Genomic DNA, 27,968 nt, shown 5'->3' with positions numbered 1-27,968 from the left:
GAACTGGTTCTTTGTTTTGAAACCAGGGGAAACCATTCAAAATGCATTAAAAAATATCCCATGCATTCAGTTGAGGGTGGGGTCTTTGAGTTGAAAACACATACTTAGAGCTGTTCTTTAGTTTCCTTAATCTCACACAATTTCCAGATGCCTCATCTAGAACAACTTAATATTATACCTGCAACTTGTATACTTGTAATAAAATGTATTTCGGTGCCTAAAATAAAATAAAATATAAATTTTTACGGCATTGCTTTTTTAGACAAGCTATTAATTTTGTTTAATTTGATTACAATACTGGCACAGAGAATTAACATGGGCTGGCTTTGAAATCTACTTTGCCAAGTCAATGACACGTTTTGCCCTGAAATCACAATATCCTTATTTATTTTAAGAAATCGTTACAATGTGACCTTTAAGAAAAATGTGCTATAATTTACGCTGACCTTAGAGGCTAACCCCTATGCGAGAAGCAGAAGGACCCTTTCCCTGGCAACGTTTCTGGCCCAGTGGACCTTAAAGTGAAGTCTCTTGGCAGTTCCTGCAAAGGAGAACAGAGTGACTCTTTATCTGGGCTTGTGTGTGTGTGTGAGAGATAAACATATTTTGATGTAAATTGTAATCTAAATGTTTTCTAATTTTTTTAAATGCAGTGAATAGTGTTTATATGAAAACAGAAGCCACTTGAAAAAGAAGAAATATGTGTCACAGGACAGCCAGTGAAGAGCAGTGTGTTCATCAGCCCTGGAATGTAAGGTGGCTTTTTAAATAATTATTTTTTCAATATGACAGAAAATAATTTTCAAACACATCAGATCTTTTGATACACAATTACAGTGTGAGGTCACGGCAGACTGAAGTGTACCCGTGTTAAGAATTCCGCAGAACCACAGACTGGACAAACCCTGCGTCAGAAAAGAGCTCTGGTCGACTGGTGTCTATTTGGACACATAAATGTACTTGGAGGGGTTAACAATAATCTTATCTGACCATTTCCAGGGTGAGTAAAAAGAGCCCAACGTGTATGATGGCTGTTTTTATAGAAAAACATACAGAATATAGAATCAGTAGTCACTGATTCATCGGCTAATATTAAAAGAATTGATCAGTGATAGCATTATGGGATGTTTCACACAGTAAATTTATAAGATATTCGGCTAAATATTTCTACTGATCAGCACAGAGCTTGGCTGAGAGCCTTCTCCTCTAGGAGCAAGAAAATTTATCTAGCCCTATTTTCAAGTTCATTTTGCCTCTCTTATTCTAAGATTCAGGAACTTTTCCAAACAACTTGTCACATTTTATTTCCAGTTTCAGATTCTGTGATGAGAAATCTTGTGTTTTTTAGCTTTTGTGTATGAGAAAGTTAAATTATGCTGAGAATAGACCCGAGGTACCTCAGCATGTGAAAAATCTTCACCAAATGAACTGAACTGTGAAAAATCACCTGGCTTTAACCGTTACTCATGTTTGAGTCATAGTCTCTACAGCACAAAGGTACTAAAAAATCTTTCTCAGCAAATCCATCAGTCCTGGATTTTTTTTTTTTTTTACTTTATATAGTGATAAAAAGACAGATAATCTCACAGCGTAGCCCCTCCAAAAGATTCAAAGCTGACTCCGGCGGTGGGGTTGGGTCCCTGGCTTCCTCTGCCTAGGAGAGATCAGAAAGCAGGTACAGGGCGGAGGAGGGGTGAGGAGGAGGGTGGGGAAGGGGGCGTCCCACTTACCAGCACCGCAGGTCTCCCCGCTGAGCAAGGGGCAGGGCCGCTCACAGCAGAATCCAGAAAGTAGCTCATCGCGCCCTCAGCACCTGCGCGGGAGACAACGTTCACTGAGCCGCTGGGCGCGCCCCGTGCGTGGACTGGGAAGCAAAGGCGGGCTCAGATCGGGCCTCCTTAGGGACATGGAGCTCACCTCTTTGCGTTAAAGAGAAGGACATTAAAACTTAGAAAAACCAAGTGGCCAGCCTCCGGCACACAGAGAGGAAGGCAGCCCCCAGGCCGAGCCAGTCCCTTGAGTTCGAAGTAGTGTGGATGGTGGCGCGTGCCGTGACAACCAGCAGTCAGAGTCCACAAAAGGACCCTTTATGGGGCTTCTGGGCAGGAACGGGTCTCGTGTGTCTTTTAGTGACTTTCCCATCCATCCATATATCACCCCCCCTGTGTCCCAGCCGGGCCGGGCAGGGAGCAGGCCCTCACTGCGCAGTGTGGCAGGCGTTAACTGACGAAGCAACGAGCAGAGAAAGGACTGGAGAGAAGAGGGCGGAAAGCCTCTCCCAAGGAGGCATGTCCCCCAGGACCCTGAGACACAGAGACACAGAGACACAGACAGAAGCCCTGGAGAGGCAGGGCGGCGGGGAGGTGGGGGGGGGCGAACTTTTTTTTATCTTGATAAAAGGAGATGAGCTCTTAAATGACTTGTTGAGAGCTAGTATTTCCATTCAAAGTCTGAGTGACCACAATACTTAAGGAATATTCTGGCTGAAGGGATTTTCCAGCGAGCTGCCGGTCATCAGGAAAATCATTTCTATATCAGACATGCCTGTTGATCCAAATGCTCTCTAAGGTACAAGAGTTCACACATTTTCATAAATTCAATATTGTGCAGTTACACACTGAAAAAAGTCTTCCTTGAAGGATGCAGAGGGTTGAATTCCTACGTGTATCTCTCACTCAGAGGCCAAACGTCTACTGTTAGGGAGTGACATTTTCATTTCAATTCAACCACTTTCCAGTCTGTATCTGTCTGTCCTTCCCCTATATTTTTGCCAACAATTAAGACCCCCCACCCCAATTCAAGAACTATGAAGAATATTATTTGTCTTATGTTCAATCTGTAACTTCATTCACCTTCTTGGCACAGCCTGACCGCCAATGAGCATGGCTTCTTTCATATGAAAGGTATTTAAACGACATAGTTAAACAAATTCCACAATATAAAATGATCCTGACTGAGGGCTACCGTCACAGAGCAATTAAGATCACACAGGTGAGAGAAGCAAGTTAAAGATCTCTTGAAGACTAACCTCGCCCAGAAACGAGCTTATGGTTTTTAACTAAGTTACCTTTTTATGACGTCTTTTCTTCCCAAAGTAAAATGCAGCCAAAATAACATGAATTTTAAAAGCGTAAAGTAACTAGGCTCTGTTAATGAAGATTTTCTTCTCTAGTTTTTCAGGAAATTGCTCCCCATCGTTGGAAAAGGACCCCAGGAAGACCTCCCCGGGGGCAGAGCTGAAGAGCGGGAAGAGGCCAGAGGACCCTAGTCCAAGGGTGACCCTAGCCGTGGTCACCTATTCAGTGTTTGTTTCTGAAAAATGCATCAGACTGTGCACTGGGCACCGGGCACTGAGCAAGAAAAGGGTGCCTACAGCAGGTCAGCCTGGACACGGCCCAGATGCTGTGCAGATCACGGCCGTGGGCGCCAGGCTCCCTCCTACAGAAGCCTTTCTGATTTTTAAAGTTTTAAAGTCCTCGTGAATCATCATCGACCCACACACCCCTGCTTCAGAGGTGAGACCTAAACACTGACGGCATTGATTGTGTCACAGTGAGAATGGCCCGACCAGGAGCAGATTCCTCAGGGAAAAGTTGCTCACCCCCTCCAGGGCCCCGCAGGGCCACCCAGCCCTTTGGGAATTGTCCAGGTGTGGGAAGCGCAGCTTTGCGAGAGTCAGCCAGCCCCCTAATTTCCTCCAAAAAGCCCTCAGGAGCCCTGAGTCATCACAGACCTCAATCATTTATTCAACAAGCACACTGATGGCCTCCTTTGCCAGGACCTTGTTATTCATTCAGGCCGTAATTACTGGGAGCCTGCTCTGGTGCAGGCACCATTCTGGGGGCTGGAGACACACAGGTTAACCAACACCCCGGGCCACATGGACTTCACTTCCTGTCAGACTCAGGACAAAGCGGAGAGAGACAGTCTGCATCTTCAGGCAGTGGGAGAAGACAGGCTCCCGTGTAACTATAACATCACGTGATGAGTTTGCCAACAGCATGGGGGGCAATCAGCAGTCAGTTCTGCCGAGGTCTGGGGAGTAGAACACTGCGGAAGGTCGCCCAGGACGAGGTGAGACCACCTGTCCCCATGGACGTCCCGAGCCTCCCACCAGCAGCAGGAGACCTGGACCCTTCTGAATTCCTGTTTGACTTGTATATCTGTGAAAGAAAGCACTTTTGGAATGGGCAGCCTGGTCCTGGAGCTCAGCTCAGAGGCACCAAGGGCAGCGCCCCTCCCCACAGCAGCCGTCCCCGCAGCTGGGGAACGGGTTCGGGGAAAATGTGTTTTCTCTCTGGACAGAGTGAGCGAGGAAATCTGCGGCCCTACAGGCGCATCCTGAGCTGGGCTGGATTCAAGAAGCTTTGTGAGCTGTGACTGACGCTTCCCTTGGGGAAAAGCCCTTTGCCCAGGGAGGAAGCTGGGAAGAGGGAGTCGCCAGAGCTCTCCAGGGCGCTCATCTCAGGAAATAACTCTGGGGCAGAAATGGATGACTGCTTCATTACTTTTTGGAGAAAGAAAAAAAGAACCCGCCCTGTTTCCACTTGTAGATCGTGACACAGAACAGCTGCTGTAGACGTAAACCCTTTCAGAAAAAGCAAAAGGGTAAAAAATTTTTTTGACTTGTTGGCCAAGGAGAATTCCCTCCCACATGACAGCTATTTGGACAATCGGGGGGAGCAGCTATTCTGTCCTGGCATTATAAATGTTTATTGCCTAAACACAAAACAACTGTGTGATTTAAGATTTACTCCCCCGCCTAGAAGCATCCACAGGCTTGTCTGAATGCAGAAATGACTTGAACACTCAGTAAGAGAGTCAGCTAAGAGCAGAGTTCCTCCCCTTGCATAGGACCAGCAACGCCGGGGCATCGGCGGAATTGTGTCTGAAGTGACTTTGTGCTCAGGAGGCCGCTGGGCTGCGGGCCGTGGTCTGCCCTGGCCTCCATGGCCCTCCCCATGGCCACAGTCCTCTCCACTCCTCTAGCAGGGAGCTCTGTTGTTTTCTCAAGCATCTGGTGCTATTTCTCACATCCCTACTCCCGTCCTGGGATCACCCCTGATGGAAATGCCCGGCCACCCTCCTGCTCCTCAGAACTGACTTACCCCTCCTCCTCAAGCTTTGAGGCACATCTCAGAAGTTTTAGCCGCCAGGAATCCTTCCTGAACTGCCCTTCACGCCAGCCTGGGCTGGCTGTCTCCTCCCTGGCTCCCCCCGTGGGCTTCCATCACTGTGCATCACACACTGTTGTGTAAATATCTGCTTCTCTCTTCCTCTCCTGCTGAACTCTGAGCTACCTGCAGGTCAGCACTGTGTCTTCTTCATCTTCATATCTCCAGACTGTAAGACAAACTACGGGGTGTCATAGAACTCTTTTTTTTTTTCATTAGTGAATGAATGAATGAACAAGTAAATTGGTCTTACAAGACTGAAAGTGTGAGAGATTGGCTGTAACGCATAGAATCCAAATAGATTGCACATCTGGCTGAAGAACCACTTGAAATAATAGGTTCGCTCATGACCCATTTCTCCGTGAGAACCCTTCCCCTTTATTCACCAGCCCTTTAATGTCCCTCATCAAGAAAGTTTCCACCACCCTGTGTAAACAGCAGTGTCCCCCTCCCAGCTCAGACACTTAGCTGCTGTTTCCTTGTGTCCCCGACCCCACCGCCACACACACTCTGGAATTTAATTCCCTCAAGGGCAAGGGTTAGTCTGTTCCTTCACTCTGAATCCCTAGCTCCAAGCGCAGTGTTGCTGGGTGGCTGGCACCTGAATCACTGTTGAACGCGGGCGTGTAAGTTAGAAAGCTTATGCAAGCGCTAATATACAGCTTTAAAATTTTAGTTTTTTAAATAAAAGGTTTTAAATAAATCTTTTAAGTAAAATGAATGTTGAATAAAAAATAAAATTAAAACTTTAAAAATTAAAACTCTCTTCAGTCCCTTTTTTGAACAGATGCAGAGAAAGACTCAGGCCAAGCTGAGACCCGACTCCAGCTCGCCAGCCACTTCTCCTGGCAGTCCTCTCCATCCTGGACTTTGGGGATAAAAATGGGCAACCTGTACGGAGGACCAAAAGGTGGCAATCTGGCTGACGTGGGTGTCTCGCGTCCAATAACACGCTTTGAACTGGTTTTCTGTGGGGCTCTGGGACGAGCTCTGTGCTTCATAAAGCACGGAGACTTGGAGATTCCCACCGTCCAAAAACCCAGTACCCGGCCGGGATCTGCAGGCTGTCCCTCGGGCCCACCCTTCCTCAGGGGCAGGCTGGGTGGCACACAGCGGGAGGGGAGGCTGGGGCCTCGGAGAGGTGTTTCAGGCCAAGGCCGCAGAAGAGCAGGGAACCTCAGAGAGACGACACTCGGCGAGCACTGAATCCAGTTCCCATCGGCACTGCGCCCCTTGGCTGCAGTTCTACGTGACAACTGTGACGTCACCAAAGGGTTTTTCTTCGGGGTTATGTGCTCGTCAAAGGAAGACTATGCCTTTGGGTAAGTAGTTCATAAACTACATTTCAAGAAATTTTTCTTTTGAAAATAATTGTTCTTGCAAAAAAATACATATTTATTGAAAGAATTCCCATAAAAACCCAGAGAAGTCTAAAATGAATGGCAAAACCACCCGACATTCTACTGTCTAGAGACACCTGCTCTAATAATTTGCTCAACACTCTGCTGAGTACTTTTTAACGTGTCTGTAGAAATACAGATGTAACGTATACATGTGATCAAAATTTTACCTTCATGTTTTTCTCTGCATGCTGTTTTGCAATCTGCTTTTTTCATTGACATTTGGCATAAAGTTATGGAGATTTTTCTATGTCAAATCAATGCAGCTCTGCATCCCAGACTATAACAGCTACGGAGAGCTCTACTGTACGTATTCGTCATACTTTTTCATTATGAGCCTCTTGTTACGGTAAAATTAATTTGTCCCCAATTCCTTGTCATTATCAAAAAGTTCCTAAAAATATTTTCAAGTCTAAAAGTGGTATTTGGGGGACAAAGAATGAGTACTGTGTATATTCTGTGTGTGAATACATATTTGACAAACTGCATTCCATAACAGAGAAGCCAAAATTATAGTGCCACCAACAAAGCCATTGTGATTTAAATTTGACCTTGCCCTCCAGTCTTCATGTTAGCCTCATAGAGGAGGAATTATGGCCATAACACATCCTGGGTATGAAGACTGCACATGGGGAATCCAAAAGTGCAATAAAGCTGTCACAGAAAATACAGATGATGCAGTGTTTGCCTATTTTTTTCTCTTTGAAAGCTATGCATAATTTAAATAGATTTGCAATTAACATTACTAGCAACAATTTAGGATTCCCATAAATTTATATTCAAAGGATACCCTTTTGGCCTGGACCACAGGAGAAAAAGAATTTGGCTTCCAATAGGCCATTTAAAGGACACTTGCCCCAAATGACAGCACCTTTGCCAAACCAAAGACAATACCGTCCCCCACGTCACCGAGGCAACATCTTTCCCGTGCAAGGGAAAGAGTTTGAATTTCTTCCTTCTGAACGCCGTGTCAGTCGGTTTTTAAAGACTCAGACTGAATGTTGCCTTTCTCAGGGAGCTTTCCCGAAAGCTTCTCAACAGTGAGACAGACATCCTTGACCTTCCATGGGATTCCCTCTCACAGGGTACCTACGAAAGCCCACGGTACTTCCTGCATCTGCGTCTGTTTCAGCTGGTACGTGGTAGGTGTGCAGCACTCTTGTTGACTAAAGAAAGCAAAGACCTGCACGTGGACAGAGTTAGTCTGTGCAGGAGTTATGTCTCAGTGCCTGAGTATATCCAGCCAAGAGAGTGAAGATCTCTCTGCGACAAAAAAAAAAAAAAAGAACCCTCCCTTGTGATGCCATGTGTCCACATGCAACACTCAGGTGAGACTTCTCTCATCTTAACTGCAAGCCAGATATTTTCCTCTGAACTAATGGCCGTATCCGACGGATGAATCTATTGTCTCCTGTTATTTTCTCCCCGCTTCTCATGAGTGGTCCATTTGCATTTTCCAAGTCATTTGAGTGGCTCTCCCCCCTGATCCTGCAAAGTAGCAAAAGCCACTGAGTCCAGTTCTCCAACAACGCCAGCTAAAGCCCATTTTGTTAGCTAAACAATCCTCAGTCCCCTGTGGAAACTTTGTGGTTACCATAAGCAGAAAAGAAATCAATGAGAATAATTGAAGATGGTTTCTCTCGCTCCTAATTCTGTAAGAACCTCATTTTCTTGACTGAAGATTCCCACATTGCAGGAGCAAACATTCCTTCTTATTCTAAAGAGTCAGCCCTGACCCAAAACCGTGTTCTGGTTCCTGTGCTATCGGCTTCTGCATCTTACACTAAATCCACCGACTCTTTCACTAAGTTCACAAAGAGTCAGCTCGCAGCTGACTGGACACGTTAGTCTGATTTCTCCTCAACTTCACTGCTAACTAGTCCCCCAACTCTGACTTGAACAGAAGCTTGAGAATGACTCATATCCATCTCCTATTTCTCTAAACAGCTTCATCTCCTAGTGACGGGTAACACTTTCAGGTTCTGTATGAATTGGTAACGCTCAGCTAGTTTTTCTTGGAACACTAAAAATGGACTCTTGGTATTGTAACGCCACCAGAGTATATTGTTTCGCCTTTCCTCAAGGAGTCGCTCGCTAACGTCTCCCGGAAGAGAGAGAGAATACAAGATGATTTTGGCCTCCTGAATCAGAGCAGTCAAGGGCTAAGGCGTGCCTCGTAGCCTGTTTCATGCCTCCACCTCATAGAACCGAACCCCTCGTCATCACACTGCTGGAGTCACGCACTGTCAGCGGTGGGCCAAATGGTGTTGCCTCTTTTTACCCTTTAAACCTGCCTGTGCTCATACGTCCAGTTTATATTTCACAAGCACAATGCCGATCCTGGTCTCTGAAAATGTCTAGAAGCTAACGCTCTGCTTTCTCAAGTATGGGAACATCCCCTGGGCGACTAAAGGCAACATCCAAGCAATAAGCTGTTTTACAGTAAAAAGTGATCACAGCCTTGTCTCTAAATGCTGTTCCTCAGACCCTCTGTTTAATCATGAAATTCAGCAAATAACCACAGGTGTCCTTCAGATGTACTGCAAGGCTGTGAACATAGTAGGCGCCTGAATCAAAAACTGGGGTGGTTTTTCACCAAGAAACTAGAAACAAACAAACAAACAAACAAAAGAGTGAGCTAGAGGAATGATGTTAAGCATCCTGGCTTCACAAGGACAACCGTAGCAGAGGTCATGGTACATGAGACCAAGTCAGACCCAAAGAAGAGCTAGCTGCAAGCTGGAACTGTCAACCCTAACCCAGTGGTGGCTGCCAAAGAAATCCCAAAGGAGCCTACAAGTTTAAATAATTCCTTTTCAACTCACAGCGTGTGGAGTCATGTCAGATCTAATCTAGAATTTAGATACGGTTCTGGCTTTTAAGAAGCTCTCAGCAAAATTGAGAGATGCCATAAATACAGAGACAGATCTTGAGAGAACCGTGAATGGGGACAGGGGAGTTTTCATAATGCCCCTTTAAAACTGATCTAAAGGACGCCGGCTGCCTTAAGCCTCCCAAATCCAGCGAGCAATTTCTTGGACTATGTCTGATTGTGATTCCTCTCGGTGGAGTTTCATTCATTGCATTGCCCATGTTCTAGGGTTCAAATTTCTCAGCGTAATGCCAAACAGCTTCCTGGCATTCTTATAGAGAGAGGGAGTTTGTAAATTCCATGAATGTTGGAGTTGGAAAAAAAATCTCATCCAATCTGCCCATTTTTTAATTTGAATGAACTGAGCCCAGAGAGGGTAAGTGTTTAGCCGGGTGATAAGCAGCTCGGACTGACAGACGATGGGTGCCCGGAAGCTCCTCACTGAACGTGTGGGTGGGTCATGGGCAGATTTCCTAACCTCACCGTTTCCTCAGCCATAAAATGGAGACAGCAATGCCGACACTTTCAGGATGATTGAGGAAGGGTATATAAAATAAAAGTGCCTAGCAGATTGCTTTCACACACGACACAATGATCAATAAATAGTGGCTATTATTCATGCTGTTTTATCACAGTGTCGGCATTAGTAAGCATTTACTAATAAACAGTAATAGTGAGTTTTATTAATTACTATTTTTATTGCCCTAGGAGGCAGACTTTATTTATTCAGCTATTAGAGCCAGAACCCAGATGGCCTATAACCTTCTCTCTTTTGCTAAAAGACTTGCATTTAAATAGTCAAAAAAGGATTCCCTTCCATAATTGTAGGTAGGTTGTGTAGCCTTAGCCAAGAATTTCACAGGCAAAAAGAGCCACACTTTCTGTTGAATGGTGGTCTGCTTGTACCATTGTTATGCATCAAACCAAGAAGTAAGCAGTTTTCTTACAGTGGCAAAGCAACTGAATGAGAGACTGCACGGCAGAGATGCAAAAATATCGCAGCTTCCTGAGTTAAACCAGTTATCTTTCTGATATAAATGTGAACCTTGTGTGGAATAACACTTTGGCAACCAGATATAAATATAAGGAAGTAGTAAGCAGCTACAGAAAATATTGTGAGAGTTTTGGGCTGTCTGTTTAAAAAAAAAAAAATCTGTCTTGCTTTTGCTTTTGCTTTAGAACCGTGCTTCCCAGATTGGTTTGCACAGGGATTACCTGGAAGCCACGTTACAGCAGAGCCTGACCCAGCAGGGCTGGGGCTCCGCCTGCATTTCTACCAGAATCTCAGTGTTGCTGATGGTGCTGGACCCCATTCCAGTCGCAAGGCAGTGTCTGGGCTCACTTGGTTAAACTCTGCAATGTTGAGAAGGCAGAGCCCACCAAGGAACAGGCAAGAAGATGTCTTCTGACGAGCAGAAATTTGATTTTTCTCTTAGCTGCAGTACCAGTCAGGCCAGGGATGAAGCCCTCCCTCTCAAGCCAAGTGCCGGCTGATGGCTGCATCTGACCGGCTTCTTGCCTTTCCTACGAAGCCGGGGTTTGAGGTATTTCGCCTCTAATGTCAAGAAACTGGCATCGCTGCTCTTCCCCACCGACAGGAATCCTTCTGGCCTGAGGATCACCGGAGGCACCAAAAGATGCTTAAGGAGAGTAATTTGCATTCTATTTTTCACAATTTAAAACTATTTCAATCTTTTGGGAACTCTTCATATGATGTTTTGCCATTTTTTAAGCACCTAGAATTATTTCAAAATGAAAAGCTAGTACATTTATAAAATGCTGAAAAGATTAAAATCCTGGGGGGGGAGTTCTACTTTTGCACAGCTCTTGAGAACTGATACATGGTGTTTCCCCATTGAGAATAATTTCTTAACATCGTCGCTAAATTTACTGCTTGACTTTCTTCTAGTAAGTACTGTCCCAAATGTCCCCTCCAAGTTCTGGATGCAGCCAGCACTTGGTCAGCAGGAGCACCAAGTCTGCCCTCTCCTCTGAGAAACAAAACTGATCGCAACCATCCTTCCCTCACTGCTCTAGAAGCCACTTTCCCCCCATCTGAACTCCCAAGCCGGTCATACACTGTGTCACATCACGTCACAATTAAATTACCTTTTATTTTAATCTCTTTTCAGGTAAAATCATGCTTCCTAAAATAAATGACATTGATTTTTTTTTTAAATGAAACTTGTATATTTCTCCTTCTGGATCTGTCACCCAACACAAGGCTGGTCACAGAGGAAAAGTTCAACCAACATTTGTCACCAGAGGGACTGAGAGAGAGACTTACTGATCTTGTCAACTAGACCTTGCCGTCTTTCTTCAGAGTCAGGATCTTCCTAACAATAAGTAACTAATCTGCAAATTCCCCTCTGGAAAATAGACCTAAGCCACAGTGTTCTCCCGGATAAGCAAACCATCAGTCTATGATGAAAAATGTAGCCTCAATTTGTGGAAGTGCCTCCACGTTGCTAAGGTTCCTATGAGATGCTACTCCAGCCACAAGCCCTGGACTCACATTCCATGCATTATCCTCAGGTCCCACAGCCAACCAGGTCAGTCATAGCACCAACCCTCGAGTCCTCATCTGTTCCATGGGGTTAACAAGAGCTCCCACCGCAAGGGCTTCATTGCAGGTTAAAGAAGTGGCCCTTGCAAGGCACCTGCCAAGGGTCCCAGAACAGCCAGGGGCTCGATAAACGTGAGGGGTTATTATCCGTCCTTGGGTGACGTGGAGGGGACCAGGTGTTATATCCAGAGACTCATCTAGATAGAAGGCTGAGTTCCCTAAAGCTACATTGTCAGTAGAGCAGGAACCAACAGGATGAAAGGGGAGGAAATAAGTTGCCTTCATATCTAACTTGGCCCAGGATGGAAGGAGCTCACAGGATTCGCCTCAAATGCCGCTAAACTGCTGCCCACCACATTTATTTTGGGGAACTACTAAATACATTTGATTTCCATAGAGAAGGGGAGAGACAGAAGGAGGGGAAAGAAGAAGAGGAGGAGGGAGGGAGGGCGAGAGAAAGGACCCCGCAGCTCCCTTCTGCTATTTGACACAGAAAAGGAAGTTCTGAGTGGTCATTAGGGAAGGAGTTGCTGTGGAAGATGGATCTGTACACCAACCAATGAAACCCTGAGGCTCAGCAGAGCTTGAATTCTCAGTGAGAAACCAGGCAGCACGTCGAGGAATCTAGGGAGACGGCGGTGCCGACTCTTGGTCTCCCCTGCATTTGTCTGCCTTCGGACTCGTCCTCCCGAGGCACCTGCACCCATTTGTTACAACATGACTCCAGACTGTCCCGCAAGCTCACAGGCACCATCCTTAGTCTCCAAAGCTCTATGCGCTTTACTTCCGTTCTCTCACTTGGGGAAGTGGGTGGCACAAATCATCATGCACGTTTTAGGGATGGAGACTAGAAGGCACAGTCGTGTTGGATAACTTGTTCTCAGTTACAAAGCCGTCCCTGGTAGCCCCAAGCACACGTCCACTCCGAAGCCCATGTTGGTGCCAGCTGTGACCTTACTCGCCTTTGAACTCCACTATCATCAGGCAGTTGGCCCAGATCCATGCTCTCAATGGGTTCTCGAAGGTCACAGACGACTAGATGTGGAGGGGTTCCACCCTGTTCCCCACCCTCCCCCAGGCTCTCCTCTCAGACCTCCCGGTACCTGGCTAACTAGCACCTCGGTGTGAGGAGCCGCTAAGGGGAAGGTGCCCTCTCTGTAATCAGACTCGGCTTCCCACATCCTCAGCGGCGGAACCAGGACGGAAGAGGCTGCGTGGCCGCCGCCACTGTTTGTTTTTTCACTACTGAGTTGGCAAGGATGGAAGTTGTTGATTTACAATTAGAAGCAGCATGCTTCTTCAAATATTAATATTAATAACTACAATGCTGAACACATGAAAAGGTCTTTTCATCTTCAAAGCACTTTGCAGACATGAACTCATTAGCTCTCCCTCCCCTCCATTCAGAAACAACAGGTAAGGAGGAAACTGCATTGATAGCGGCCGCCCAGTGACCCTCCCTGCACAGCCCACGCCTGCAGAGGCAAAGGGGCTTCTCTTTAAGAGGAAAAGAAGGCGGTACCATCCACAACCACAACTGAGGAAGGTGCCAGGCATTTTACAAATCAAATGGAGCTGCCACAGTTACCATTTGAGAACCTCGATGTCCTGTTGTTTAACAAATCTCTCTCCTTTCAGTTGCACAGTAATGGTATGAAGTCGGAGGGAAAATAGCCTTGTGACTTAAAAAAAAAAACTTACCCAAAAGGTAATAAAGAAGGCTGACAATCGAATGCCTCGATCTCAGTAATCAAACATTTTTGGAACAGTTCACCTCCATAAAATGCAACTTTAAAAGAGGGTAACAGAGACATTTCAACAGTAGATGAGAAGCCACAAGCAAAGTGAGATTGGTAGATATAAAATCCCTGAGTGGAGGGGAGCGGCCGTCCACACCCCTTGCTTGTCCACCGCGCTGCCCAGGGAGCCAGCCCTGCGCTGGAGGGAAGCTATGCCCACCTGGACCTTCAGACTCCCTCTGCCTCAAGCACAAGTCCCAGGGCTGGAGGACCCGGGGGAACTGTGAGTCACAAGACAGGGGGGAAAAAAAACCCAAAAAGTCTAGTTTGACTTACAAGACTCAAACCTGTAGCAATTTCCTCTCAGTAAAAACAATTCATAAAGCTGCTAAGCTTAAAAGAAATTTTGAAAAGGTTAAACAATGGCTCGCTAAGAGTGAAAGAGAAAAAAAAAAGGAAAGAAATTTCTGTGTTGAACTGCAGCTTTATTCCTTTGGAAGTGCTCCAGTATGGGAAGAAAATTCCGTTTCTGACAAGTAATCTGTGAGGGTCTAAAACGTGCCTGATTTCGCTCTTATAAAGCAGGGGAGAGAGTGAAACGGTCTTGATCTCAGACTATTCCAACAAGGTTAGGAAGTGTTTTTGAAAACTATTATTAAACAATTGAATGGAAAATACAGAAAAACGTGGAAAGAGAAAGAGAAGGTTGCTTGTATCCTAAAAAGACCCCATCAATTTACCAGTTAATTCCACTGAATTAAAAACAAAAAGGAAAGGAAAGGAAAATGGACTGCAAAGGTTTAGGCAAACTCACACCCCACTTACTACTTTTCCGGAGAGACTGGGTGAAGAGTAGGTCCTGAGTGAGCGCCCCTCAATGTCTGTGGTCTCCTTCCAACTACCTGCGGGAATCCTCTGCTCGGGGCTAAAGAGGATGCAAAGACCATAATGTTTCTAATAGAGCTGCCGTCTTAAATTAGGGGGTGTGGTCAAGTCCAGGAAAGCTGGGGGAAAAAAGGCAGTGTTCCACTGGCCCCTGACTCCACGGAGGCAGCGACTAGGACAGGGTCTACAGTGGAGATGGATGAGCAAATAAGGTTGAGCTAACACCAGATTCCACCTTAATTTACAGCCTTCCAATTACCATCCTACTAACTGTAACTCAGGCAGGGGAAGTGGTGGGGAGGGAGGCGAGCAAAGGAGAGCTCCCTCGGTGGGATAACGTGGGTCTCAGCCTTTGCTGATGCTAACTCTCTGCTGAATATGTGAATATTCATGATCCACACTTCTTGACTTTCCCAACGGAGCCCCACTTAACCTACACAAGGGGTCAGGAGAGGGTTACAGAGTCAGATCAGGAAAGGCTGTCAGAGAGCAGACTGTCTACCAGTGGGTCACCTGCTCAGGCTAGTAATCTGATGGGACATGTCATTATTTCCTAAGGAAAAGGAAAGAATGATATGGAAGAGAGCTTTCCAGATCAAGAGTTTAGAATTCTGAAAATTGAGCTCAGTTACCCTCCCATGTGAGTCTGGTTTTAGGTGATCTCTCAGATAGGGCAGGTGCAGTGACCCTGATGCCCTGTCCCTCGTGCAGGAAAACTTACATGATCCCCACTTAGAGAAAATGTGAACAGTGTGGAAATCCTGTTTTCGGTGAAACTATACAGCTCCTTACAGTCACATGTTCAGGACCATGGTAAGGATGTTACGGCAACATCGTTTCTATGAACAGGGTTATTTCATTACAGAATCTTTTTAAGTCCATATTTGGCTGCATAATTTAAGGCTTTTATCCTGCAAGTTTCCGTCTACTTTGAAAAATGGATAGGAGTTAAAATTTGCCATGGTTGACTCCTTTCCCTTTCTAATGAAGACACCAGTGCTCAACTTTGGAAAACCATGAAGATCTAATCAGTGTCCTTCAGAGCAGCAGCATCTTTATGCTTCATTGTGTAAAGCTAGCAATGCAGTTAAGACGGTGTTGTCATTCAAACAAGATCTTCCTGCCCATCTTTGCCTTTGCAGATGAACGTGACTTAGAGGAAAGGACGAGGTACTGCTTTTGGTTCAGCTTTGTTTGGTAAATGTCTGTCCCAGGCGCTGTGATAGGCACTGGGGGAAACAGCAAGCTCACACTGCAGTGGGGAGACGGGTCCGTAAGTCAGCCGTCTCAGTGGACTGTGATGCCTGCCAGAAGGGGATCCACGCCGGGAGCTTCAGCCTGTCCTGGGGAGCCTGGTCACTTCCAGCACATGGCCCCATTTAGAAAGTCCATGGCCAATTAAACCAATCAAAACTAATTACAACTGTATTCATTAACGTTTGCAAGAGAGTTAAAAGGAAAAAAAAATAGTAGAGAAGACCTGGATTCTTGGAGTCTTGTCTGACATGTACAGGGTGTCCAGGGTGGTGACTGAAGCGCTCTGGAGTCTGGCGCAGTCTACATGGAGTTCACGTAGACAGCGACCCTTTAGAACCTTCGCCCCATCCTCTGCCACTGCCTATTGTGGGGGTCAAGAGCGTGAGCTAGAAATGGGAACAATGCCAGATGAGCCACACCCCCACTGTGCATTGCTAGAGAATGCCCAAGGAAACAGCAAGTTTTGTTTTCAACCATGTCTTTAAACAATATAGCACTAGATGAGAATCCACATGCAAAAGAATGAAGTGGGACCCTTACCTTACCTTGTCTACAGAAAAGAGCCCAAAATGGATCAATGACCTAAATATAAGAGCTAAAACTATACAGCTCTGAAGAGAAAACATGGAAACATCGTGACGTTGGCTTTGGCAATGATTTATTGGAATCACACCAAAAGGCAAAAAAAAAGCTAAGTTGGACTTTATCAAAATTTAAAACTTTTATACATCAGAGAAAACTATTTAAAAAGTGAAATGCACTCCACAGAATGATAAAAAAAATTTCCAAATCCCTTATGATGGATTAATATTCAGAGTATATACAGAACTCTTACAACTCAACAACAAAAACAACTCCATTAAAAAATGGGCGAAGAACTTGACCAGATATTTCTCCAAAGACATACACATGGCCAATAAGCACATGAAGAAGTAGTCAGTGTGACTATCTATCAGGGAAACGCAAATCAAAAACCACAATGAGATACCATTTCACACCTATGAGGATGGTGGATATCGAAAAATAAATAATTAAATAACAAGGTTGGCGATGATGTGGAGAAATGGGAACCCTTGTTGACTGCTGATGAGAATGGAAAATAGTGCAGCAATTATGGAAACCAGTATGACAGCTCCTTATGCAATTAAACACAGAATTACCATGGATTCAGAATTCCACTTCCAGGTACATACCCAAAGGAGTTGAAAGCAGGGACTCAAACGGATATGTGTACACCGATATTTATAGCAGGATTATTCACAACAGCCAAAATGTAAAGACAATCCAAATGGCCATTGACAGATGAATGGATAAACAGAATGTGGTCTCTACAAACAATGGAATATTACTCAACCTTGAAAAGGAATCAGGTTCTGATGCCTGCCACAACATGGATGAACCTTGAGGATAACATGTGAAATGAAATAAGCAGACACAAAAGGACAAATATTGGATGATTCCAGCGTGGAAAAGAATCAAATTCATAAACACAGAAAGTAGAATAGAGGTTACCAGGGTCTGCAGGGGAAGAGGGATCGGAGAGTTCGAGTTTAACCAGGACAGAGTTTCAGTTCAGGATGATCAAAAAGTTTTGGAACAGGATGGTGGTGACAGTTCCTTAATGCCACTGAACTGTACACTTAAAATGGTTAAAATAGTAAATTTTAAGTTACAAGTATTTTACCAAAGAGCATATACTGTCCTGAAGAAAAACTATACAGCATTAGGGTTAAGTGGCCATCCATGGAGAAAGTACTTTGTCATCCACATGGATGGTGCGGGGCCAAGTGAAATGATCCTTCAAGAGGAAGGGGCACGAGCTCACAGGAGGGGGCAGGCTCTGCCTTCACGGCACAGGGCCCTGAGCCATGTCATCGATCAGAGAGGGGCTCACGACACCAGCCCAGCCTCACGGGGTTGTTGAGATGACCGTATAATTAGATGACTATCTAAGCAGTAACCTGAAAAGGCAGTGCGGGCTGTTCTTTTCCTCTGTCTGCAATATTAAATTCTGTGGAGAAGGTCCTCACTTGAGATGATTGTATCGCTTAAGATCCTTCAGTTAAAAAAAACCACTAAAGCCCGGTGACCCAAGGAATATATTTTGGCTCCCTTGGGGAAGATCTATGTTAAAAGAGTTATTTGCTTCCCTGAAGAGTTTCTTCACAGCCCAGCCTAAAGGATGGTGGTTTCAATATCACTGAGACACAGTGGGAACAGGGTCTGAATGACTTGGGAGGAATGACCACCAAGCTATCGGCTGTTTTTACTGGGAAGAAATCCTCGTATAACCAGTTACATTGCAAGTTGGTCTCTCCTAAGAGAAAAAAATGCAGAAGGTGAATTCTCAGAGTCTCAGCGTTGCCGGGATGTTCAACCCTTCCCCATAAACCTTCCCTCCCTCCCACTCCAACCCCCAAACGTCAGGATGCCCTCATAGCAACCTATAAAGATTTTTCATACCACGGTCGGCGCACAAAAAGAGGTAGGTTTGCCCTGAACGATGGCATCAAACTTGGTGAGAAACAAAGCGAAATGGTCACTTCTTGCATTTCATGCGTTTTCTCTTCTTTCCTTCCGTCTCCCCTGGAAAAACGTCAGATGCTTGCAAAGATTCCATAGGTGCAGGGAAGCGGCATCTAGACACATGAGCAAAACTGAGTAGGGGTGAAGCCAGACACCTTTCCCAGCGCAGCCTCCGCCCAGTGGGGAGGGGCCGTCTACTGGAAGATGAAAAGGAAGCCAAGAGCAGAGAACATTTGTCTCTTCATGCTCCAGCTCTGGACCCTCTTATCCTGTAGTGTGTAATGAATCTATCTCCTTTCCATGATCAAAAGCCAAGCCTTGGTCTCGCGCCACAGACGGATCAGCAGTGGCACACCCGTGAGGGTGCACATCTGGCCCCCAGGTGCGGGGCCTCCGGGGGCCAGAGAGCCCATGCAGAAGCCAGAGTCCTCGGCAGGGTCCTCCCAGGCCCCCGTGGTGAGCTCCTCCAGCAGTGCTCACAGCAACTTCCCTCCCTGTGGCTTCCTCCCTGCTACGAGGCATTTTCCATTTGGGGCGAGGGTCAGGGGGAGTGTAGAGCCCCAGATGGACACTTGAGTAGCTTAGATAAAACTTGTGGAAAGTGTTGTCCATCCTGGTTCTCTTGGGCCCTCTGAGCATCCTTTAGATTCCAAAATTCACACAGTTCCAACCGAGCCAGGACAGATCACAGCCCACTGCAGACCCGTCTCTCACCACCTCCTTTTTGGAGTTAAGTCCTTTCTCTGTATTTTTGTCACTCTGCCCCTGTTCCCTCCTCCCTCAGAATACCTTTACTCTTTCTCCCTGCCAGTCTAACTCCTACAAAGTTATTTTTAAATCTCAGTTTTTAATTATGCAATTAATACGTGGTTGTCGCTTACTCAAGCAATACAGAAGAGGGGGAATTAAAAACTGAAAATCACCGTCCCTGCCCCCTTTCGCCCAAACTCACACTGAAAAGTTAACTGCTGTTTCCTGTGTGATACGCAGTCCCCTAGACATTTTTTCTTTAGCTTTTCCACGGGATTATGTTACAGGTATTTTGCTGTGACTTGCTATCAGGCAGTTGGCGGAAAGATGACATTTACTGGGTGTCATCTCGATGTCCACCCCGTCAGAGCGACCCCGTGCCTTACAGCAGCCACGCCGGAACCTACACGGTGCCCGAGAAGTTCCAGCTCAAGTGCTTTTCCCTCTGAGTGTCCCCAACACCCCAGCCTTCTCTCCCTGCAATTTCCACGCAGACGTCTCTGGGCTCATTTGTTGCCACCATGTGCTATTGCAGTGTTCGTGTCTCCCTCCCATGTCTGTCCTGCCTTCTCTCCCCGACTGGAGTGTGCTGCTGGGAGGGCAAGGTCTGTGCCCACGACATTCCCACATCACATAAAGAGCCCCTCAGCAAACCCCGGCATAACGCACGCTGACCCGGAGGGTGGGTTTGCCGAGTCGTGGCGCGCCAGGTCGGAGGACGGTACCCACGACACGACGCCAGTTCCGGAAATCTGAAAGTGCGGACTCGCTGAGTATTAAGTCATCACCTCTGGTGGTATGGGAGACATTTTTTGTTTTATTCTTGTGATGTCGTCTGTGTTTTCCGATGTGTATAGAAGGTCCCGTCCCATTCAGAAGAAGAAGGTAAAAACCCATTTTATTTTTAAATCTGTGGCTTTCTTGGCCTGCCTAAGATGACAGGAGACACAGTGTGACAGCACAGGCTCTGATATTAAGTTGCCCCAATTCAAACTCCAGACCTGCTTCTTTCTATGTTACCCGTGGGCATTTCCTTCAAGGTTTCTGGGTTTTATTTTCCTCCTATGAAGAATGAGGACAATGACAGACACACCTCAGGGTGCTGAGTGCTGACATTCAACTCATCGAGTCTGTACTCAATAAATATGGACCACTGTTGTCAATGGCGGGGCCAGGTCAGTCCCCAGCCCAGTGGCATCCTCACTGCTCCATGAATCTTCAGAGGAGACCCCAGGGGCTGAAGGCCCCTCCCGGCTGCAGTGCCAGCTTGCTGATCAGGAGGAAAGAGTCTGACGCAGCACCCAGGGATGCCGTGAAGACGTGTTTGCTGGGAGAAGGTGTCCCGCTGAGTGTGTGCAAGGACAGTGGCACCGCGTCTTTGTGGTGCTTCACACCGGGCAGTGTTGGCCGCTGTGTTAATTTTTCCCTTTAAAGCTGCCCACCAATCACACATCGAGCCCAGTCGTAGAGTCAGGCTTACCTCCCATGACAACAACAAGGCAACCCTTTGAAGATCCCAATCATACTTACCAGTCCTGATATAGGAAGGCAAACCACTTTCATAGGAGGGGCACTGAGACCTCTAGTACGTTCCCGGACCTGCACTGGATAAAGTGGCCCTCACCTGCCCCCAGTGTGGGAGGCTGTAAGGGCTTCTGGGAGGCAGCCTGAGCTCTGCCGCCTCCAAGATGTTCAAGAAGTCGCCAACTGCACACTCTCCTTGGACCTTGGGCATCTCTCCACCCATGCCCTACAGCTGGCCTCAGTGTCATCTGCTCAGACAAGATATGCTTCCCCAAAAAGGACCATCACGACCACCAATTCCAGAAACCACAAGTTCACGAGCTGGGAAGAATCTTCAGGGATTCTACAACCCCATCACCTCTGAGATAAGCCAACGGAGTCAGACAGGGTCATCTCTTGGTGAAGAGAATGCTAACAAGTAAACTCACTGTGTATCTTCAAAGCTAAATGTTCAGCCGATCATTTAGGAACCGTTGTCAGCTGCATATTGAACATCTTGGAGTGAGTCGAAGTCTCTGCATGCAGCTACAGAGGAGCCAGTACTAAAGAAGCAAAATTCAGAGTCATCGAACGGTTGATGGAGTAATTCTGTTTTCACACCGAATGCCTGGAGAGTCAGTCTATAGCTCAGTCCCCAGTAAACCAGGGACAGGAGAGAGCAATCCACATACCGCAAAAGACCATCATGGGTTTTGAAGTTTCAAAATATGCTAGGACCAAAAGTCCAGCAACCACAGTCAGCCACAACCATAGGACGTTGAGAGATTTATAAAAAACCACATTCGTCTGTCGTTAAGGCACTCATTATTTTGGCCCGGTGCTGATGAAAGATTAGCAGCAGACTAGTCTGGTTTTTGAGCCTTTTTCGAACACCATTTCCACCCAATGCCATGTTTGCCACTGACGTTTTTATGCTGGATACTTCCTTCTCTTCCTCAACGTCGCCAGGACAGTCCCCAACCTCGTGGACCAAGGAGAGAAACTAAGAAGATTCAAATGTCTCAGACCTTCATCTACATCTGGTTTCGACCTGAATTCTACCTCTGCAGCAAGGCTTCCCTGACCGCCCCCTGGATTATGTCATCTCTTGATGCGGTTTAATAGGGCACCACTTTCTCTTTCGTAGCAAAAATTCTATTGTAATTATTTGTGTCATGTTCATCTCCTTTATTAATTGTAAAACCCTGGGGCAAGAAATGGATCAATCTCATCCGCCATTGTTCCTGCAGCTCTTACCTCTGTGTCTAAAGCCTAAAGTAAAGGCTGTATAAATATCTGAAGGGGGTGAATGAGTAGATGGATGGGTGGATGGGTGGATGCATGGATGGCTATTTCAATGTGGGCTACATACATACCCGTAATCTCTCAACTTTGGTTCTTTGACATTTCATCTTTCTCCCATTGCTCCTGCTGTTTGCATACAGCACGATTCCCAAATCTGGCACCCAGTTCTGTCCCTAGAGTACACATCACAACCACTGGTTCAACACGAACTTTTTCCCAATCACAAAAATAAACATGTCAGAAGAACAGTTTATCTTCGACAGAGCACAAAGTGAAGTGAAGATCTGACAATTGACCAGAAGATTCGGGCTGTGTGTAAACAGACAGGATGAGTCACCACATTACACCAGATTTCTTTTTGTCTGTTATCCGGGTAATTCAGCCTACATCTGGTGTGTTTTTTCCTTTACCATTTGAGTAGTTGCCTTCATCTTCATTCCCCCTACATCCTTAATCGTATTTTTCCTTAAGGATAAGTTAAATCGAAGCAATTGACTTCTGATTGCTGGGCTGAATCTAGACTTTAAGGTTTTATTTCCCTCCTAGTTTGTTTCCTTAGAGTCTCAGGTCTGAACAACCCCTGAAATAAGTCACTTGTTCTTATTGATGGCTATTGGCCGCAGAAAGGTCTTCCCAGCTTACGGGTGTGTAGAAATGAGATCCCAGAACTGATTTAGAATGGGATGAGTGTGAAGAATGGAAAGCAACACTTTGGTTGTGCGGTCCAGTATTTTAACTCCTCAGTAAGCATATGGATCAGTTACTTACAGCATTATTTTCTTTTTAAAGAGCCAGCTAAGGAAATCACAAAAGGCTGAACTCGCATCCGGAATAGCAAAGATGCTGATCTTGCTCACAGAGAGAGACATGACCTGGGAGAATCTGGCTCATGACCTAATGAACATGAACTCCTGACGAGGGCTGTCTCTTGCAGCTTGCATCACAGCCCATCCTTGGCCAAAACGCAACCTGATACCGCCCAGCACTTTTTATCTTATTTTGGTGGCATTTCAAAAGTGAGTTTTCAGAAATTCTGGGTGTTTGGATAATAGACTTCCCAAGAGGGCCGGAAGAAACAAAAAAAGTAAAAATGGGAAAAAAAGCATTATTACTTCTTCCTGAGAGTAGGGCAAAATCTTCTGATAGGCTGGTACTTGTCTAGGTGGTAGAGAGCAGGCCTATAGGTGATCAAAAGTCAAGGAAGCTTCGAGTAAAGAACTTACATTGTAATTATGCTCTTACTCTCACATCACTTTCCAAGATTGAAATTCTAGTACTTTAACCTTGACTCCAAGAACCATTCTTCCATCTATTCCCTTTTCCAAGTAATTATTATCTCTTTTTAATCCCAAAGTAATATATGTTTATTGTTTAAAACTAAATAAATATGGGAAAAGAAAAAACAGAAGATTAAATTTACCTATAACCACCCCCCATCCAGAGATAGTCAGTAATAACATTTCCATGGATGATTTCTTTCCAGTCCATGTGGGTAGGTACTTCTATTTCATATAAAATAAATCATATTGCACATGCTATTTTGGCCTATTTTTTCTTATTGATAAATCTTAACCTACTTTTAATTAATTAATCATTAAATGGTTGCCTTACAGCATTTTGTTAATGCTGCCAGGCACGCTCACATGTATTCCTAAAAAGTCTAGACATTCAGGGTTGGGGCTGAGCCTTCATTTTATATCAACTCTTCTGGCAGTGAAAAGGATCCCAGGGATTCAAATCCTAGTTCTCCTAACTGGTCCTAAGTTTGGGGCAAAGGTCTCTGGGCATTGGCTTTCTCATCTCTGAAGTAAGAGATCACAGAGTTGATTTCTAGAAAGTCCAAGAGGAGGCCTTCTGATGCTTAAATCGTACAATGCACAGTTTAACTCCTCCTCGTTGCCTATTATGCAGCCTCCATATGAGAAGGATTTCCCCTTTCCCTTCATCATTTGGTTGGCTTTCCTTTCAGTTTTCCATTTCCGTTCCCTTGAAACAATGAAATGCAATGCCTTTGATCTGTTCATCAGAAGGTGGGCGGTTGGCTTCTTCCCTGCTTCGGCACACTCGGCCGGCACCCGTCTCCAGCTGTGATGTGCAAGGTCTGTCCTGAGCCCCAAGCACAAGGCAGGTACTTCTGTAAGCGCTCCTGCCACGGGGCTCATCCAGCTCCGTGCCCTGAGGTAGAAATCAACTCCCAGGGCTTAAAGTAAGCCTCTGCCTTCTCCAAGTCTCCAGCCAAAGAGAGACTATGAGAAAATGTAAAAGGCACATTCATTTTCTTTGGACCAGAAACAGAAACATTAATCTCTTCTTTTAAAGGGGCCAGTAAGGATTTTGTGTTCCACATCAAAGAAAAGTTAGGAAGAGACAATGTTTTTCCACTGTGGGCCAATGAAGTTGGAAGAGGGACTCCATTCGGCCATGATTCAGGATCTAAAGGCATTCCTGAGGTCTGATACAGTAGTTCATAGAAAGGTGCTCCAGGTTTCCTGAATTCCACATACAGTCCTGCACAACTGCGTTCTTAAGGTGTTCCTGAAAGAAAGGACGCCCCCCTCTCACTCCCTGCCTTCTCGGGTCTAACCAAGCTACTCGTGTAACTGGCCCAGGACCGAAAAAGATCAAGAGGTTGAGTACAGGTTTGAATTTTATCTCTGCGTGTTTCTGGAGTCTGTCAATGTGGGTATCTTAAGAAGAGCCAACATCTCACCACTGTCTTCCGTTAGCACCTCCATGGAGAAGATCTGAAGAAGCATCTGATTTTTTGCTTTTATTGTGAATTCCATTGAGACTTGTGATTCTGGTGTGAAATAGGAGCAGAGTGAGGAATAGTCCTGGGACTCATCATCATCTCAGGAGGTGCTGATGTTCCCACGCATCAGCAAGCAAGGTTCCAAAGAATGGCAGCATCAGATCCTGAGCGTCTTCTGAGACTTTTCCATCCTTGTCCGTGTTACTAAACACAGCGATAACACTCATTGAACTGGGCACCACCTCTCACGTCTCTGATGCTCCTAGTGGGTCTTTTCTCATTGAGATGCTGAAAAATAAAATGACATAATAGAGCGAGAAAATGCTTTGAACGTGAAATGCTTTGCATATGAAAGGGGCTGGAGATTTTGTTTAGGATAGCTCAGATGAATCCTGCCTTGTCTTACTGTAGCAGACTGTTACAATATTTCATTGTTGGAACTGAAATTGCCTCATAATAGACGAGTGTCACCGAACTTGGATCGGTAGATAAACATTACGGGGAGGCATATTTCAGATCAAGATGATGAAGTGCTTTTGAGCATTTAGAGAGCTTTTGAACATGTGGAGCCGTTCAAAAAAGAAATGAGTGCCTGGAAAAGCACTGGATCTGTCGAAATAGAGCTGTAGGACCAACCGGCAGGGGTGCTGGAGCGAAGTTTCTTTCCCTGGATCAGACGGCAGACACCTGGGGTTCCATCCAGCTCTGAGAACCCGTGATTCCACTCTTAACAATGGTCTCTGCTGCTATTTTTAAATATGTAAAGGGCTGTCATGTACAAGAGGAGGTGTTTTATTTCAAAAGCATCCAACTAGACCTAGTTGATAGACGTTACAGGAAGGTAAGCCTTGGCACGACAGAGGAACCACATCCAAACATCTGCAACTGCTATACGATTAATTGTTTCTCAGTCAAGTAGATTCAACGATGGAAGGAAGAGCAATCTGACCAAAGCTAACCCACCAGCATTGGACTACAAACTCCTGGTGTTTAATCCAGTGCTGGGTTCTCTGTCTTATATGCCTCCCCCAATCCAAGGCCACACATACTGGGCAAATCTATATCTTAAAAATCAAAGGAAAGCCATGTATCAGTGACCATGTGCTGAGAGTCCTCCTCTGGTCCTGCTACCATATGACTTCTCTTTTTCTTAGACTCTGTTTTTCAGGGGGAATAATTAAGTTAATATGTCTGTGCTACTCTGAGACCTACAGAAACTAGAATGAATTGAATAAAAACTCTTCTTTATTCTTTTATGACTAAAATATATATTTTATTGTTAATTAAACATACATCAATTTTATTCTCAATTCCTAGCTTCAAAATAAATTAGAAACTTTAATATACACAGCTGATATTAAGTATTAGGCATCTAAAACCCTTTTATTCAGTATTAGTGGGTAGAGTTAATACAGTGTGACTGCACATATATATTATATTGCATGTAAATACACGTATGCAGTATACTGCACATTTTTAAAATTTACATATGTGTACAGATCATTGTTTCTGAGGACAGATTAGAGCTTCAGCTTTTTAAACTTGCACAGTTATTAAAGGAATAAAGCCAACCACAACATAAGAATCAACGGAATGTGGTAATCCAATCATAGAGGATGAAGGACTTAACTATGATAAAAAAACGAATGCAAACACTGTAACTTTGATGATACTACAAGGTGAAGAGTATGTGAAAAGGTGGAGAGAAACATGGGAGCACTCAGTTCCTCATTTCACAGGGATGAGAGCAGAGGTGTCTGCAGATGACAGATCAAGAAATAAAAAATTACGGTGTATTATTCAAAGATACAATGACAGCTAAGAGAAAACTAAAAACTAAACTGTCACTTAAAGCTTGGGAAGCCGATGAGATTGGTTGTAGAGTACGTGAGACAACGTGTTTTAAGGTTTATATGGTCATTGGTATGGTTTAAGGTAATTAAATCAAGAAATAGCAGTAGAAGTGTATTACACATAAGATGGAATTAACTACCAAAAAACTAAAAATATAAGCAGTAGTCACCTCCTGGGACTGTGACCGGCTATGGGATGAGAATGTGGCCTTTCACATTTTATTTCATAATAATCTGTTCAGTCGGACTTTTCATTATCACATGAATATATTATTGTTACACTTAAAAACCTCTGCCTTTTAAAAGAGGAGACCATTTGTATTGGACGGTGCTGGCTCATAACCATTTCCTCTATGATGTTTGGTGTGTCAGGATGAGAAAAATCTGACCAAGCAAATTCCAAAAATAAAAATTTGGCTTAATTTTTTTCTGATGTAGTGTACAAGGAAGCTACCTTTGGAATGCCTGTAGAATTTGGAATCAAAAGAAATAGTAATCCTAGAAAAAAAAGTATATATATATATATATATATATATATATATATATATTAATTGAAGTGATTAGTTATAATGTGTCAGTTTCTGGTATACAGCATCATGTCTCTGTCATGGCCTAGAAAAATCTTTTAATAAATTTCTATGCCTCCATCTTCCCACCCTTCAATGGGGTCCTAGCCCATCATATTTCACTCCTTTATTCAAGATCCCAAGGAGATGAGCGTGTAACTCCTCAGCTATAGGAAACCCTGCCAGTGTTTTTCTCAGATGACATGAGTCAGGAGTGGTGGAGAAGAGCAGGGAAGTTCTTAGGAACTTCAGGCATGCAAATGAACATCTCAATCCTTTCAATTACTAGTCTTGATTTCTACATCAACAGCTCCAAGCTCCCTGTGGCAGAATCAACGTTCTGCATGAAGATATTCTGAGGAAGCTTCTGACTTACTGACCACCCTGCAGCCATCCACCCACACGGCTCATGGCACACCTGGGAAAAACACGTCAGTGATGGGTGGAGAGCTTCCTTCACAGGAACCTGCAGCCGGTCGCATCCTGCTTTCTCAAAACCCTGAATTGCAAGCATCTGTCAGCAGACACTGGGTAACAACAGCACCCATCCCACTGCCCTGGGCTCTGAGAGGACTCCCACTCCCATGCCCCACTCACAGGCATGGCTCTCCTCTCTCCTAAACAAAGGGCTCTCCAGTTCCTCTCCCCAGAGCTGTGGCGTTTCCACGGGGTGCACTGGGTTAGGGATGGGGGCAGACAGGAAATACACAGAAAGTAGGAAACAAAAATGATTTGTGCAAGCCCTCATCTGGGAGGCCTGCATTCCTGGTCGCCTGCATTTATGATATTAAGGGGAAATGACAATCAGGCAGTCCATGAG

At 45.1% G+C, this 27,968-nt stretch overlaps 1 protein-coding gene across 2 annotated transcripts in view; it reads right to left on the bottom strand.

Annotated features, from left to right (window-relative positions):
• ETS1 (ETS proto-oncogene 1, transcription factor) overlaps positions 1–14,665 on the bottom strand; it is a 118,973-nt gene extending 104,308 nt beyond the window's left edge. Inside the window, exons 1-2 of one of the 2 annotated variants that reach the window (XM_006211659.4) lie at positions 14,577–14,665; positions 1,731–1,813 (exon numbers count right to left, since the gene is read on the bottom strand). In XM_006211659.4, the coding sequence (XP_006211721.2) occupies positions 1,731–1,799 (69 nt within the window). In that variant the 5' untranslated portion in view covers positions 1,800–1,813; positions 14,577–14,665. The remainder of the gene's footprint in view (positions 1–1,730; positions 1,814–14,576) is intronic. The other variant, XM_072953742.1, reaches the window with a different exon arrangement.
• Positions 14,666–27,968: the final 13,303 nt, after the last annotated feature.

Source organism: Vicugna pacos, chromosome 33 (assembly GCF_048564905.1).
Source record: "Vicugna pacos chromosome 33, VicPac4, whole genome shotgun sequence".
NCBI classification, from domain to species: domain Eukaryota; kingdom Metazoa; phylum Chordata; class Mammalia; order Artiodactyla; family Camelidae; genus Vicugna; species Vicugna pacos.
This window is presented reverse-complemented; position numbering and strand designations above follow the sequence as displayed.